Source organism: Tachypleus tridentatus, chromosome 4 (genome assembly GCF_004210375.1).
Source record: "Tachypleus tridentatus isolate NWPU-2018 chromosome 4, ASM421037v1, whole genome shotgun sequence".
In the NCBI taxonomy this organism is placed as follows: domain Eukaryota; kingdom Metazoa; phylum Arthropoda; class Merostomata; order Xiphosura; family Limulidae; genus Tachypleus; species Tachypleus tridentatus.
Genome location: NC_134828.1, coordinates 30,421,179 through 30,437,714, shown reverse-complemented (window position 1 = coordinate 30,437,714; position 16,536 = coordinate 30,421,179). Strand labels below are relative to the sequence as shown.

Below are 16,536 nucleotides of genomic sequence, written 5' to 3'. Positions count from 1 at the left end.
TTCTCTCTAACTGCTGCCTGGAGAGACCTATGATCAATCAGACTTTGATGCTCGTATTAAACAGTTGCCGTCTCCCTTTTTTAATCCTGGGGACTTTAATGAATATTGTCTCCTCTGGGAAATTGCTGATATTGATGGAAGGGGGTCGCTCTATAGAGCTTATGCTCTCTGATTACAACCTTTCTCTTTTCAATAGCGGTTCTTCTACTTATTTTCACGCACCTAGTCAGTCCTTTACTGCTACTGATCTTTCAATTTGCTCCCCTTCTCTATTCTCTCACTTTTCATGGATGGTTGACAATAATCCACGAGGCAGGGATCATTTTCCTATAATTTTGAGAAAGAATGGCCGTGGTCCGTGCCACCCGACCCGCGTGACCCGGTGGAAGCTGAATCAAGCAAACTAGCCTTCTTTCACTGCTCTCACAGAATTTGATCCTGCCATTGTCTGCAAGCCATCAGTAGACGACTGTATGGCATTAATAACTGACTGTATTATACAGGCAGCTACTCAATGTATTTCTAAAACCTCAACACGTTTTCCACGATATCCTCATCTGTGGTGGAATTCTGCCTGCCATATGGAAGGCTCAAAAACAGGCCTGGGATGCTTTTCATAGGTATCCCACACTCACACTGCATCACTTGCCAGCAGACCCATGCACATGCTCGGTGGGTAAGACGTCAAAACCAGAAGGAATGTTGGATTAAGTTTACAACCAGCATATCTTCTACCACCAATTCCAAAGTCATATGGGACAAGATTCGAAAGGTCAGTGGGCAGTATAATTTTGTCTCCCTCTTGATCCTGCTCTTTGATGGCCAGCAAGTAACTGATACCCAGAACATCGCTGATACTCTAGGTGAAAGCTTTTGCCAGTTATTTAGTACTTCTGCTTCTTCCTCCACTTTCTTAGTCATCAAGACTCGGGCAGAGCCATCACCTCTTTCCTATCAAGCTGATTGTCTCCGTGACTATAATCGTCCCTTTACACTGGTGGAACTCAAACTGGCCCTTCATCAATCTGGCAGTACATAATTCAGACCTGACGATGTTCACTATGAAATGCTGTGCCATCTATCTTTTGCTATTCTTCTGATTGGTTTTAACTGGATCTGGTAGGAGAATGTTTTTCCTGATGCCTGGCACGAGGCTATTGTCCTACCTTTCTCTAAGCCTGGGAAGGATCCCAAGATTCTTTCAAACGACTGTCCAGTTGCTTTGACGAGCTGTCTCTGTAAGATCTTAGAGATGATGGTTAATGCTCGTCTTGTTTGGTTCCTAGAATCAAACAACCTCCTCTCGCCCACCCAGTGTGAGTTCCAACGACAGTGTTTTCCATGGACGACTTGATTTGATTTCAAACATTAATCAGAGTAGCTTTTTTGAAATGACAACATATTGTATGAATATTCTTTGACATTGAGAAAGCTTATGATACAACATGGAGGTATGGCATTTATATATGGGTTTTGTGGTCATTTGCCCATTTTTATTAAAAGTTTTTCAATTGACAGACGATTCCAAGTTTGTGTGGGTTCGACACTTTTCTGTTGTTTTCTGGATGAATTTGGATTCCCTCGGGGCTGTGTTTTGAGTGTCACACTTTTCAGTATAAAGATTAATGCCATCATTGAACAACTCCCTCTTAGCGATGCAAATGGGCTGTATGTCAATGACGTTCACATCTCATGTCAGTCGTCAAACATGAGGTATATTGAGTGGCTTGCCGACTGCTTTTAATCGTTTACTGAGGTGGACCACAGCAAACGGCTTTAACTTCTCTCTCTCTCTCTCTCTCTCTAAAACCGTTTGCATGCACTTTTGCTGCCAATGGGATATCCACCCTGATCCTGAACTCTGTATTGGTGAAGTTGTGCTACCCGTGGTCCCTGAGACAAAGTTCTTGGAGTTTATCTTTGACCGTAAGCTAACATTTATACCACCCATCAAGCAGCTACGAGTCAAATGAACAAGAGCAGTGAAGATCTTCAATGTCCTCTCTTCCACCACTTGGAGAGCGGATCGATGTTCTATGCTAAAGATATATCGTGCTCTTATTCAATCAAAACTAGAATATGGGTCACTGGTCTATGGCTCTGCCAGGACATCGGCCTTGAAGATGCAGGACTCCATTCATCATTAGGGACTTCGGCTCTGCATTGAGGCTTTCTGAAATTCTCCAGTTCAGAGCTTCTACACAGTCTCATGAACCTCCACTACACCTCCATCGTTTACAACTGTCTTTACTGCATGCTTCAAAACTTCTATCTTTGCCACAGCATCCCACCTAGGGTTGTGTTTTCCTTCCTCGGTGGGCCATACGTTTTTAAAACAGACAATCTGCCATTGCTCCTTTTGGCCTTCGTATTCAGGCGCAGTTGGATGAATTGGATCCGTCCTTGGATAACATTGCTGTATCCATTGGTCAACCCATCCCACCATGGCTTCTTACAGTCCCTAGTTCTTTAAGTCATCTGAGAAAAGCAGACACTTCGGATTAGAAATACTGTCTGTTATTTGCTGAACATCTTTCAAACCATCCTTCCATTCCTATTTATACAGATGGTTTGAAATCATCTGACTGTGTGGGCTCTACCACGGTTTGTTGTGGTTCGGTGGCTGCTAACAGACGCCCTTCTACATTTTCTGTGTTTACTACTGAACTGTGCACCATTTCTCTTGCCCTGGATCAGATAGAAGCTAAGCAGTACTCCAACTGCACTATTTATAGTTTTATACTGACTCACTTAGTTCTCTACTGGTCACGTTTGTTCCCACCCTGTTCTCGCTGATATTCAAAACTGACTGGCACATTTCTCTTTAATGTCTACTTCTATCCAGTTTTTCTGGATTCCAGGCCACGTTGGTAATCGCGGGAACTGGCTCATCAACACCGCAGCTAAATCTTTCTGCTCTGGCACTAACACTACTGTGCCTGTTCCATACATAGACTGTGGTTCGGTATTAAAGGCTCGGCTCCGTGCCAGTATGCAGTCGACTTAGAGTGAGCAACGTGAAAACAAGCTTTTCCAAATAAAACCGTCTATTGAACTATGGCTGTCTTGTTTCCTTAAGGATCGGAAAGACGTTATCTGAACTAGACTACGAATTGGTCAGTTTTTAACTCATCGTTTCTTTCATGTGGGACTGATGCACCATTGTGTTGTCTGTGTAACGCTCAGGTCACAATAAGCCACATTTTATAGTCTTGCCGTCGTTACGACTCAACGACAGCACCATTTTAAACAAGTTTTGTCCCACGATTTATCCATAACGTTACAGTTTTATTGGCGATGGTGACACTACCCACCTTGGAAATGGTTTTAGTTTTTTAAAGGCTAAGAACCTTTTTAATGCTATTTAAGTTTTTAATTTATACATTAGACCTTTTTAAATGTGATTTCTTTTTTAAGAATTAAAGTACATCTAGTTTGATTTGAAATTAGAAAATGGCCATAACGTCAAATAATTCAAAACCAGGACTAGAAAGGTCAACTTCAGGTGACTGACGGTGGTTTTTGAACTTATCTATTAATCTTCCTGGTGAGTTATGATAATTACAATTATGCTAGAAAATCCTTTACAACTTGTATCACTGTAGTTCTTCTCTTAACGTTGAAGACTAGATGTAAACATTGGTTTTATGCTATTTATGGTTTGTTTTTTAACTTTGTTTTACCTTCATTTCCTTTTATGAACTTTACTACATTTACTTTACTTTTACCTTTTTACCGGACGTTTGGCGCAGATAGCCTAGCTGCTTTTTGCAATAAAACACTAAATCAACCAACCAACCAACCAACTGACGGTGGTTATTGTACTTACCTGTTAGTCTTCGTGGCGAGTTATGATAATTAATTACAATTACGCTATAGAAAGTCCTTTACAACTTGTATTACTGTAGTTTTTCTCTTGACGTTGTAGACTAGATGTAAACATTGGTTTTATGCTATATATGGTTTGTTTTTTTTTAACTTTGCTTTCTCTTAATTTCGTTTTATAAATTATAATAATTTTACTTGAATTTAGCTTGCTACTGGATGTTTGGCGCAGATAGTCTTGCTTTACGCCATAAAACGCCAAACCAACCAACTGAAAAGTTGAAGTGGACCACAAACAGTTAGATGAGAAAAGATGGAGATATGTGCTCTTTACTGGCGAATTTAAGTTCCAATAGTTCGGCCATTTACAGTGTCATAAATTATACTTTTAGAGAAAAAAAATGCCTTTAAAAACTTTAGTAATAATTGACGAGCCATGGTAATAATTTATTAACTTGGCTAATTATTATCAGATATTTTAGAGGTGTTACCCCCTCAAATAAAACTAATTTATTTTATCAACTTCGCGTTTCTCTACTTATTCATACTGTCAACTGTACTTCAGCCAACAGTGTCGGCAAACTAATCAAAATTGATGGCACCCTGACTGCTGATGAGTACAAACAAGTTTTATCAATTATGCCATTCATTCCTGCAAAAACACGACTCATAGGACGATCATACAACAAAAATCATCTGAAGCAAACGGGGTAGAACATTATGATAGAAGCACGTGGAGAAATGTTTTGGTATTGCATGGTAGTCATGAAATTATTTTACACAGAGTGCTGGTTGGTCATGTTTTAGAGATATGGATTTCTAAGCTAGTGAATTCAAATATCTGTTACCACAAAATATTTCGCGCATATTAAATTGTGTGTGCGCTCTAAAAGTAATAGTCGATCCATTAGTGTGGGTGGTAGGATGCTATTCCTCTGGTCAGAAGCTCAAAATTAGAGACGGGAGGGAAGCTTTAGAAACTTTTCTATAAACACAACTCAGTTCGTAATTTTCATTTTGTAAGTTTATAAATATAATGAATTTATATCTTATTTATTTGTCATAATCATCTATTTCATTAAGGTTAGTACATCTTACACATTTTGTATCATAAAATAAATTAGTAATTGAAAACAGGTACATGAGCTGTTTTATTCGTGTGCGTGTGCAAACCCAATAGACTAAGACTGTAGTGTTTAATTTTTATTATGTAACATTGATTCATGGCACGTGCGAGCGAGACCTTGCGTTTAACTAATTTAAGTGTACGCCTGTAATTAGTATTAAATCCCTAACATAAGTTGCTGAGGTGGGCTAGATAATTAAAAAAACGAGAAATGAGGGAGCTACATCTTATGGGCATGCGTTTAATATTCAGGAAATGAACCACCTTTAATAGAAAGTTTAGTTCGCCGGGTTCGTTCGTGGGTGACAGGGCAGAGGTCGCTAATGCAAATTTTTGAGGCAGTTTCAGCCCTCGCATTTCTTTCTATTTCCATGCGGATAGAGTTCAATAATCAATGTTTATTGAGCTAAAATGTTAATTCTGTCCAGACGTTTAGTACTTGGGCGCGTTAAAGTAAATTGGATCTTAAAAGTGTACAGTCCAACCGATAACTACACCCATGTACTATTTAAGTTAATGTTGATAAGGTAATAAGACGTTGGGTGTCGGAAAAGCAATATAATACTATAGCGAAGAGGCGACAATGTTACTGAATTTATAGAAGTTTAATATGGGCCAGTGGGTTTACAGACCTTACGAGGCCTTTAAAGTCTCTTGTTGCATTTCTTCCGTCACGAAACCCCAACCCATAACCCACCCTTAAAGACTAGAAGACAACGACGAAGTTCTTAACAATATTATTTTGATAAAGCTGGGTATAAATATTCAAAAATATGTTGAATATTAATTGACGGGTGATATTCTCTCGAACAGGTTAACGTTCAATGACTGAAAAACAAAAGTCCTTCATTTTTATCTTTTTGAGCTCAATGAAACAATTTTAAATCGACCGATGTGCATATTGTTTCTACTTACTGTTTAAGAACTGAAATAATGATTTAAGGTTTTTCCACGAAAAGCAAAATTCATATAACGATTATTATTTTCTAACACTACCCGTTTTACCACCTGTTGTTGGATTATTCTTAGCTTTTTATATATTTTTATTATATTCGATAGAGGAAGAACTGATTATCCTAATTCAAGGATCGGAACGGGATATTATACTGAAACGTTGTAGAATGGACGGCAACTGCCTGTTGTGGAGGCACAAGTGAAGAAGACGACGTTTCGAAAGTTTTTCGTCTTCAGGTCAGACATAAGGCTTTCGAAACGTCGTTCTCTACAGTTGTGTCTCCACAGGAGGCAGTTGCCGTCTATTTCACAAAGTTTCATCATGAATACTCTGACCAAACAATCTATCAAAGGATATTGTACTATTGTTTATTTTTTGTGTATCGATATTTGTATTATACCTGTTTTATGACTCTCATAAACACCATAGAACAATTAGATTTCTATGTAAGAAGACAATTTAGTATGTATATTACTTCCAACCTTCACCGGCAACAAGTTAGTGAAATATACTAGACTCAGGTTTATGGAAATCGTTTATATGAATCTGGGTTTCATGTATAATTTCCAAATTGTTAGTGATAGTCCTCGTTTCAAAAGATATTTCCTAGATGGAAAGAATATACGTTAGTGATGTTAAATATCTTCCCTCTGATTATTGTAGATGATTTAGTTTATAACAAACTTTTCCGCGTCCTCTATTAGGAAATTGGTCTTCAAGAAATGAACAATTTTACGTAATGGGAACCAGTTTTATCAGGTTAGATAATGTATATTAGAACCTCATCTGAAATACTCCTATAAATACAACATACTTATTCAATATTATAGATCCCAGCAATTCCTTTTTTAGACGTCTGTTGTCACTGCTTCTTTGCACTTATAATGAAGTAGTAAAAAGCCAGTAACATAATTCCCAATACCAGTCCAAAAGCTCTCAAATGGTCCTAATTGGAGTGTTATATGAAAATAAGTCTTACGTTGTATGTTAATGATCATATCAGAATCGATAAAAAGTAGTAAACTCACATTTCACATGTCCATCTAAAACTAAGTCATTTTGATGGACAATCTCGCCAGTATAACCATTACGAAGAATTTTAGTCAGTGTGCATCGTTATTGTTGGTTGTTGTTTTTTAGAGGCTTCGATATTTCACACCCCTGATAAAGAACCAACGCTGTTTTGTTTACAAAGCACTTGTGGATATGTTGTTTGAGCTGCTCTTGACTCGTCACATTCAACCTATATGAGTGCGTGTTATGAGTTGTCCTTTTCTCACCACAGTCAAATTATATTTCAATAGCTTTACTGAAATAAATACTCACCTCATTCACCATACATAAAATAACCATTACTGCAAAGTCCCGTTCTTATTTCTCCATTTGTCCTGGTCGGATGTCACTAACAAGGAGTTGGATCCTCCGAAACAATTCTCAGTTGAGGTAATCAAGTTCACCTTCGTTTATTTTTATTTTTTACGTTTTGACGATTATAATTTCAGTGATTGCACACTTATCTTGTTAAGAGCTGGTTTTCTTGTCTTTATGACACAAGATTCTTGTATTCTAAGGTAGAGATATTCCCAGGAACAAAGGATAACGTGAGTAAAACTAGTTAAGCACAGCATCATGTTCGTTTAGACAACGGTTAGAAGTAAATAGTGCTGGCGTTCTAGGCTTTAGTACCACAGTGTTCTTTTATTCATAGAAGTTGTTGTTTTTTTTTAATCTTAAGTTATATCTTGTACAATTGCATTCGTAGGTCAGAACGAAAATTGGTTGTTTTATTTAAAGGTTCATTATATTAGTTATGATATTGAGTCAGTGTCTGCCTTCCCTGTCTGCCGTCGGATCGCATCCCTTCTAATTTACATGGACTTGCACGCATTATTTCAAATAGCTTCGACTTTATTTAGAAGTTGAGTCCCATAACCCAGAGGTACCGCTGAGAATAGCGACCCCGACCCTTGCCTCAGTTCTACTTAACAGTACTCAGAATCCCCAGTCGGTGTCTTAAAATTAGATATTGTACTGAAACGCCGAAAATTTCCGCACCTATGGGTTAAAGCCTCGAATAATTTAAACACCTAGCGACGCCTCTGTTTTATTTAACACTCCTACGAAAAGTGGGGCCTAATAGGCCCCAGAGCAACTTGAAAGGTTATTAATATTAGGCTAATAAATTTGTATTTAAATGAAATTGCCATTTCATTTGATTTCATTTAATTTGGTCTTTAAATATTATTTAAAGATCATTAAATATGATCTGATTTCATTTAATCAAATGAAATGGCAATTTCATTTAAATACAAATTTATTAGCCTAATATTAATAACCTTTCAAGTTGCTCTGGGGCCTATTAGGCCCCACTTTTCGTAGGAGTGTTAATTTAGTGATTGTGTTGTTCAAAGCTTTTATGTCATCCTTACATAATGACGAAACGAAATACAAACTGGTCATCATGTTTCTGTACTTCTGATATTCGTAATTTAATGACGAGGTAAAAATGTGTCAGTACATATGATTTGCCATGGTGACCGGCAAATATTTTAAGTTTAAACTTTGTATTTCTGCACGTCAAAGCTTTATGATCCATGTTTAAGGTAATTAAAAGCTTACGTACATAAGAGTGCTATTCTCTGTGTAATAATTGTTTTGAATTTCGCACAAAGCTACTCGAGGGCTATCTGTTCTCTGTGCCATACGTGATTGTGATACAAGCTAGAGTAACTGGGGTGTTTGTTAACAGGGTGATATTTATTTTTCTTCATGTTACCTATTTATCTGGTCATTTTCTGTAACTTTTCGTGAAATCTTGTCTATCTTTTCTATCGGGAAAATTTTTCATTGTTTATTTGATCAATACAACAATTAACCAAAATTAGGTTTATAATGCTTACGTCATTGTTTTCGTTAGTAGTTTCAATGGCAATGTATCACTGAGTTACAGCTTATATAATATTGTTTTCTTAAAACTCGTCTTGAATGGATAACCATGCTTGCTAATTATCCACTTAGATATTTACTTGTTCCATTATTTATCATCTATTGATTGACGTTTATCATGGGAGATGGTTCACACCTCTTTGAATATGATACTATTTAAAAGGCACGTGATTGTAGCTTATCAGTAACTTATTGTGTATAAAATAACCTATTCGTAAATCTGTATTCTCTGAAGAAGTGAAAATAACCACTTGGACCAGCTGTGGCCCATTTGTTGATAATCTCATATAATCTGTTGAAACGCTTCGCATTTTCCTTCTGTAGACAAGTTGTAAAAATGGCAATCTTGATGTTTCACTTGATTAAGAGTAGCTGTGTTTGTCACGTGTTACTAACTGGTTGCTCATTCTCTGGTCAGCATTTCTAAATTAGGAAACGTTACGCCTCTGGCCGAGTTGTTCCACTAAAAATAAGAACTAGTCAAGGCGGACTACTTTTGAATAGTAAATCAGGTAGTCAAGCGGTGCCTCAAAAGTCTCCAAGTTGTCGCTAAAATCGATGACTACCTAATATGACTATTAAATATTAGTCATTTTTACTATTGTTTAGTCGGAAAATAGTCAGGTGATGGTGGCAGGGATACCTGGTAGGTAATAAATTTGACTGCTCTATGATACTCGTTATGACTCGTTTGGTAGTTATTCTGACCAATGCTGACTACTTGACCAGTCTCATTGCCTACCTGCAAACCACTACAGAGTAGTTAAGACATAGTCAGTGTGACTCTATTCTTCCAAGGAGCGGTTGTCATTATGACCATCCATTAATAATGGACTGTTGTCATTATGACTATCCAACGGCCATGGAATATAATTCATGTTGACTCGGTCAGGACCACCTCTGCAATGTCACTGTTAGGCAAAGAGACCATCTTCAGTCAGTTGTGGTCAGCAGAACCATCACTGAGCAGTCAACCCCGCAGCCATCTGATGATTCAACCTAAGTCCCAGTAACCTGCAACCATCCTGAAAAATGTAAAATGCATTTTAGCAGCACCATTTTTATTTCAAACTGAACACAAGTGTACATCAATATACATGTACCAAAATAAAACTCAAAATGCAGCAACAATTTGAAAATAAACAACTGAACTTTACACTTGTTTTTTGAAAATTCACCCTGGATCAAATACACTTGACAAGTTACTATTACCAGATCTAATTTAACCTTACGGCTTTGAACACTTTCTTCTTCCTTTACCTTTTGACGTTTTGACAGATTTCCCGCTGCTATGTTTTTTGACATTCAAGAGATCAAGCAACTGAAGAACACATCTGTCTGCATCTTTATCAGATTCGGTAATTTTCCTGGACTCATCATAGAGCTTCAGAACAACTCTTGAGTTTTGTTGGAAATGCAAAGTTGAAAATACAAAACCTCCCTACACACATAGTGAATGCTTCCACAAAATCTTCAGTGGCACAAATATCAAAACCATCAACATATAGTTTGAATTCCTGATCACAAAACTGAGAAATTGACCAAATTGAATGTATATACCACTCTCAGCAGGTTCCCTAACTTCAGTACCCACCATGATACTTTCACTTTCTTTTAGAAGAAAAGGGATACCAAGAATGGCAATACTATATGTAACATCAGGCATGTGTGAGGACTGTTTCATAAGAATTGCTAGCAATGGATTATTTCCGGGTGATATTTTTCTGTCCTGCAGGTAAGAATTTACTGAGTCCTTGTACTGAGAGAAAAAGTTGGACACCCCTTTTTTTTCATCATTTCCTAGCCGCTTAAATTCATTCAATAGCTGTGCTGGTGATGCCACAAGGAAAGGATAATTCTCTATAAATTCATTGACAGGAGTGTTGACAATGACCAGTTTCCTACGACCATGCAGAGTTTTGTCCATAAGCAAGTCCACTTTACAAAGATCACCCTTTTTTTGCAATGCAGACGAGTTTTCATCCATTCCTTGTGTTTTTTTGGTAGAAGTTTCATTCTCCCCAACTGGCTTTTCACACAAGTATTGCTTTAATCCATATAGCCTCTGTTCTGAGATGTAGTTTGGAGATGGGGTTTCATCTGTTGCAGTTTTCGTCTTTTTTCTTTCTTTCTTGGACTATAGGTAATGATGAATTCTTCCGCTTTCTATTATTCTGGAATCTCTGACGAAGCCTCATCCCTCACAGCTCCTGCAGTTAGACAGAATTAGTTCTATTGAGAATGAATAACAAACCTGCCCTGGTGTAACTATATTTATTTTAAACAGTATTTCTTTTAAACAACTTTTGGCATTTTTTCAGGTTTAATCTGATAAACTGAAAGTCATAAACATACTGGTTAATAAATCAGTTGTACGAGTTCATCTTGACAATGTATTCTCTTTAGCGTCAAATTTGTTGAGTTTCATTAGTTGAGTCATGTTACATCCGTATACAAACAAAACAAGTATTTCATAGTATCATAATGGTATTTTTCACAACCCCTCCTTGGTAGATATATCTACTTGTGTGTACTTTAAAAAATATAACTTCCCACAAAATTTTCACTTGTTTCTTCCCTAATATTATACAACACACGAAAATGCCATTTAATTTATTTTGTAACTAATGAACATATTTATTGCGGAATACATTTACACCCTTACCAAGTGGTCATTCCTGTTGTGCATTTTAGGACGAATGTCATTGGGCTCATGAAGTCAAATGTATAGATAAAAGAATATATTTGTGATGAAAATATATTTCACAACAAACATAATGCACATGTGGATAGTACTTACACGAACACCTTGGGGTGTTAGATTTAGGGCATTTGACAGCTGAGGGTAGCGCTTAAATATGTCATCCACTACTTGGTCATACTGCCTTGAAGTGGGATATCTGGAAAATAGAGGTTGGGCAGGCTATCAAGTACAGATGAAGACATCTAAAGAGATATAATTGCACGCTTGTAATCAGAAATGGTACACATGGTATTCACTGCACAGCACTTACAAGGTATAGTTGGAAACCTCAGTGTAGACTGCATCCAGTAAATGGAAGCGACCTTCTTTCCCAACAGGCTTTCCTTGCGATAACAGAAAAGCAGTAGAGCTAGGCAAACTTGACAAATTTTCCAGCTAAAAGGGTACTGGCCAAGGCTTGAATGCTAAGATGCTGACCAAAGAAAATATCAAATAGTTCAAAACACTTACAAATTGGGGTTGACTGATTGCAATGAAATACTAACTAAGGCCTAATTGTTTCAAGTGAAAGATGAAACTATTTCACCAACAGATTGAAAGATCTGTTTGACATTCATTAGGACATATCTTACCATGATGATATGGACTGAATTTGTTCAGTACTGAGACCGGGTGAAGATGCACTCTGCTTGCTTGAAGGCACTTCAGGGTTCGGTGGATTCTGGTCAAAAATAAATTTTTAATGGGTCTAAATTTGTAATAAAAATTAATAAATTAATTAATGTTGAATAATGTATACTGAACAATTTTACTTCTTTTCTTTGGAATAAAGTTTCCGCAGAGTGATTTCCAATGACTACAAAAACGATTATAATCACTCAAATTTAAATGGGTTGCGCATTCTTACAAATGACTTATCACAATAGCTATCTCTCCGTCAGAGGCCTCAGCATTAGACACCAGTGAAACACGCAACTTTGCTCGTGGTTTTGGAAGGTTAGACCATTGAACATCCACCCAATCCTGCCAGTCTTCCATGTACACTTGAGCTGACAAGTTGGTAGCATCTACATCAATTGTAGGTAATGTGGAAGGATAAAGCCATCTCTCTGGAATCTCAAAGTATGGTACTGACGAAAAATGATTTATATGTATACACATGCAGAACAGTTGTCATTGAAGAACAACTACAAAACACCAAAATGATATATTAAATTTCCATAAATTTAACATCAGCAGTACTGGTAATAAATCAGTTAAATAATTAATTTAGTTTTTTTTCCCTAACAAATAGTAGCCTTTAAAAGGTGAAAGCAAATATAAGTAGTCTGGCCTTAATAGATGGTGATGATAGTGTTGATTTTGGTGTAAATATGCATGATACATATTAATATGACACAAGTTCTCTCTGTTTGAAAATGTTAATGAAATTTGTCACAAAAAGGCAAACAAATTTTCATAAAATATGTCAAGTCTTTTGATAAAATTTGTCACTGGAAGGTACACACCAATTTACATAAAATAGATTAAAATTTATTACTGATTACCGAGTTCTGTTTAAAATTTGTCATTATTCAGTCGCCACGAACGTAGTGATGTAGGATGATCGTATTTTCACCTTTGTTCACATAACAAGGCAATGGGTAATGATCACAAAGATCTGGAATGCTCAGGATTTCATAGCTTCTCATTGGCTGTACAATGTAAACATGAAGATGCCTGTGATAATCAACAGTTTGGTATCTTTGACAATACATAAAAAGTTTCCCCAAAGAACAAAGCAACAGTCACTGAAGAAAATTGAAGACTGTCAAATTCATAGCTACTGACAACCATTGTCCCTGTGTTGTATGTGAGGCAGTTAACTGTACAACCTGATGCTTTACTGACAAAAATCCCCTTCCCCAACAAATGCATTGACAAGGTTTCGTTCTTTTCCGAGTGAATTCACAGGCAATCTGACAGGATTAATCAGGTCAAAGGCATCTATTCCAAGAAATCCATTGCTTTTAAAATGTGAACGGAGTTTATACTGGCGTCTCATTGCCATTGTTTTGGCTAGATTCCTCCTGTTTTTGGTACGTCTTGAAACATCAACGATAAACTATGGCCTCAAATCTCATGGTCCACACTTTTCTCTGTGGCCCAAATCTGTGGGTTATCTCTGGGTAATGCAAAGTAAAATGTCTCTTTGGCTTGAGAGTTTTGTTTGGAAATTATTTTTCATAAAGATAATGGAACTGTTGTATCACATCATTTAAGAATTCAATGCTTGCACATGACATTGATGGACACATTATAAATTCTTCTATATTCAGTAGAGCTAACAGAACTTTCCATTTGTGGTTGCCTTCTGGCACTGCATCACCCACCAGTAATGGATATAACCTTAAGAGACACCAACCTTGCACAGCTTTTTGCTTAATGTGTACAGACCCTCTCAAAATAACAAACTCGGGCCTATTGATTTTATCAGTTCCTTTGTAGTGGAACTCCTTCACCCTGCCTGCAAGGTACTGAAGGCTGAAGTATCCAGACAAGACATACTGATCTATGAGTAAAACTAAACTTTCTGACACCAAGCCAAATTCAAAAAGGTCATATAATATATCAGGCGGTAGAGCATTTGCCACATGAAATTGCTGCAGAACGTTCAGCGGCGATCTTTTTTTTTTAACCCCATATGTACTTGACAAAGTCGGTTCAGTTTCCACCATTGCAACTTGGTAATTATAGGATGCAATAGATTTCTCTGGACATTTTGAAATATCAATCAACTTTTTTAATTCATCCCGAGTTACCGTGCAGAATCTACATGATCTGAGAGCAGAAAATGATTCAAGAAACCCTCCAATGGCATGGCTTTCCAAATTATCGGCAACAACAAGAGGTGCACCTCTGAATTTGAATGTTCCCTTTGGTTTGACAATGTCAATACCAATGTTTTCAAGAACAGATAGTTCTTCAATCAAAGGTCTCATCACTGTATTTAGACCATGTTTTTTTACAATTTTGTTCTTCACCAAGATTGCTAAGAATATACAATGAAACTGAGATCTCAAAGCAGGTTCAATATTGCCTAACTGATAGTAGAAAGCAGCATATTTGTAAGCAGGAGCTCGCATTCCAGCCTGGTTCACAGCTATAAACTCATCAAAATAGAGAATGATTTGAAGGGCAAGGGGAGTTTCTTGCCAGAATGGATGGTTTTTGAAATGTTCACCATCAACGACATCTCTAAGACAATCATCAGCTGAATGGCGAGAATAAACAACCTGGCGAAAAATATCATCATGTTTAAGCAAACACTTCAGAGTATCTAATAAAGAAACATACTGCATTGTATCATGTTTCCCATCACCAGCAATTCCCAGGTCATACTCAACAGGTTTTACAAATGACAAATTATCTTCAGTGTAAGGCTAGAAATTATTGTGGTCAGTGAAATTTTCAATCATGGAATGAAATACTTTCCTTCTTGCAAGCTTCCATCACTGCAACTATACTATTTCTCACAGATCAATGTTCTTTTATGGTTTGGAATAAATGTTCATCTTTGGCAACCATAATAGAACAGGACAAATTTCAAAAATTACTTGTTTTGTAAATATTTTTTTTTTTCCATTTTCACGCAGCTGCAGAATTGTTTTAACTAAGGTTCTTATCTTGTCTGTGACAACCATTTGCTTATTACCATCAACTGCCTCATCACTGTCAGTTTTTATACCTCTGTTACATAAAGTACTCGGCACATTAACCACCAGCTTCATTATCATGCATACTGGTAGTAGCAAACCATCCATGCTTTTTATTTGTCTTTTCAAACATCTGATGCTTTGGGATGGTCTTTCACATCCATTAACCCCACATGGGACAAAAAAATCCAGGCTCGTGCTCATGAACCAAAGACAAATGTGAAAGAAGCTTGCTAAAATCCCTAACCTTATAATTACATTTAATGCAAGGGAAATATTGAAAACGTCTGACTGTTCTGCCATGTTTAACTCCAAAGTTTACCAAACTTCACAGTGTCTATTAATAAATATCACGGGTTTTCATTCTGGAACATAAAATGTATAATTTATTTAACTAAATTTAATGATAAATTTCAACGACAACAACTAGCAAGTGTCGGTCGCCCGCGAACCAACGGTGTATCCTCGGACTTGCCCTCAATCCAGCGAATAGAAACATGCTTCAAACTGCAAGTTCTTGCCACAACCCCCCCCCCCCAGTGGTGGCCAAAAACATTCATTGGTCAGACCTCAATCTAACTAACATATTCACCAAATTGGACAGAATTCCGAAAGGAATTGTGGACTGTAGAGTGAACACAAAGAAATCTCAGCAGACTCGTACGCATGCTGATGCGTGATCCATGGTATCCCCCGATTTTCGTAAGGGTATACAATTTTATTATTTTAACTACACAACTCGGTTGCTCATAACTCGATGCAATATCCTCCGGATCTTACATTTCTCTCACCGGTATGGATGTGGTATGGATTATGGGAGGGACCCAAAGTCTCAAAGTTCCCTAAGAGCAAAGAAGGGAGAGGGGTTGGGGGAATATTTTGCAGGATCACAGGCCTTCTATTCATAGTGTACGGCCTGGCGCTGGCTCCTATCTCGCCCCATTCGATTTCAAAGTATAGAGTTTAAATATTTAAATACATTTTGTACCTAAAGAGACTTTTAGGTAGTTTGTAATATTAAATGAAAGAAACTCACATTAAACACAGTATACGCTTCACTCTTTCGCTGTTTTCATATGATCTGTCTTGCCGCCACCCTTCATTTGTAACTCCATTGTTGACTGTGTTAGTGGATCACGCCATAATACACACGTCTCATAAAGTGTGTACACTTTAGCATTTGTAGCTCTGCTGATTTATTAAAAATAAGGATTTATTATTTACGTATTATCGTATGTCATCTTTCATTATCAATGGTCTATAAAATAATAACAGATGAGGTCCC

At 37.1% G+C, this 16,536-nt stretch overlaps 3 protein-coding genes across 15 annotated transcripts in view; 1 reads left to right on the top strand and 2 right to left on the bottom strand.

The window, feature by feature from the left end:
* The window catches only part of LOC143248784 (uncharacterized), a 100,770-nt gene that overhangs the window by 39,322 nt on the left and 44,912 nt on the right, over positions 1 to 16,536 (top strand). The gene's annotated exons all lie outside the window — the stretch shown is intronic.
* The window catches only part of LOC143248785 (uncharacterized), a 32,618-nt gene continuing 25,974 nt past the window's right edge, over positions 9,893 to 16,536 (bottom strand). For 2 of the 7 annotated variants that reach the window (XM_076497518.1, XM_076497516.1), the window contains exons 2-3: positions 12,189 to 12,277; positions 9,893 to 11,062 (exon numbers count right to left, since the gene is read on the bottom strand). In XM_076497518.1, the coding sequence (XP_076353633.1) occupies positions 11,022 to 11,062; positions 12,189 to 12,277 (130 nt within the window). In that variant the 3' untranslated portion in view covers positions 9,893 to 11,021. Of the gene's footprint in view, positions 11,063 to 11,652; positions 11,753 to 11,866; positions 12,160 to 12,188; positions 12,278 to 16,536 lie in introns of those variants that run through there. The other 5 variants (XM_076497517.1, XM_076497515.1, XM_076497512.1 and 2 more) reach the window with 4 other exon arrangements.
* LOC143249980 (uncharacterized) lies at positions 13,773 to 15,236 on the bottom strand. The gene has a single exon (XM_076500615.1). The coding sequence runs from the start codon at positions 14,895 to 14,897 to the stop codon at positions 13,773 to 13,775; it is 1,125 nt and encodes a 374-aa protein (XP_076356730.1). The 5' UTR covers positions 14,898 to 15,236.

Coding starts and splice junctions, on each gene's coding strand:
- LOC143249980 (XM_076500615.1), bottom strand. CDS start 14,897: ATGCAGTATGTTTCTTTATTAGATACTCTGAAGTGTTTGCTTAAACAT.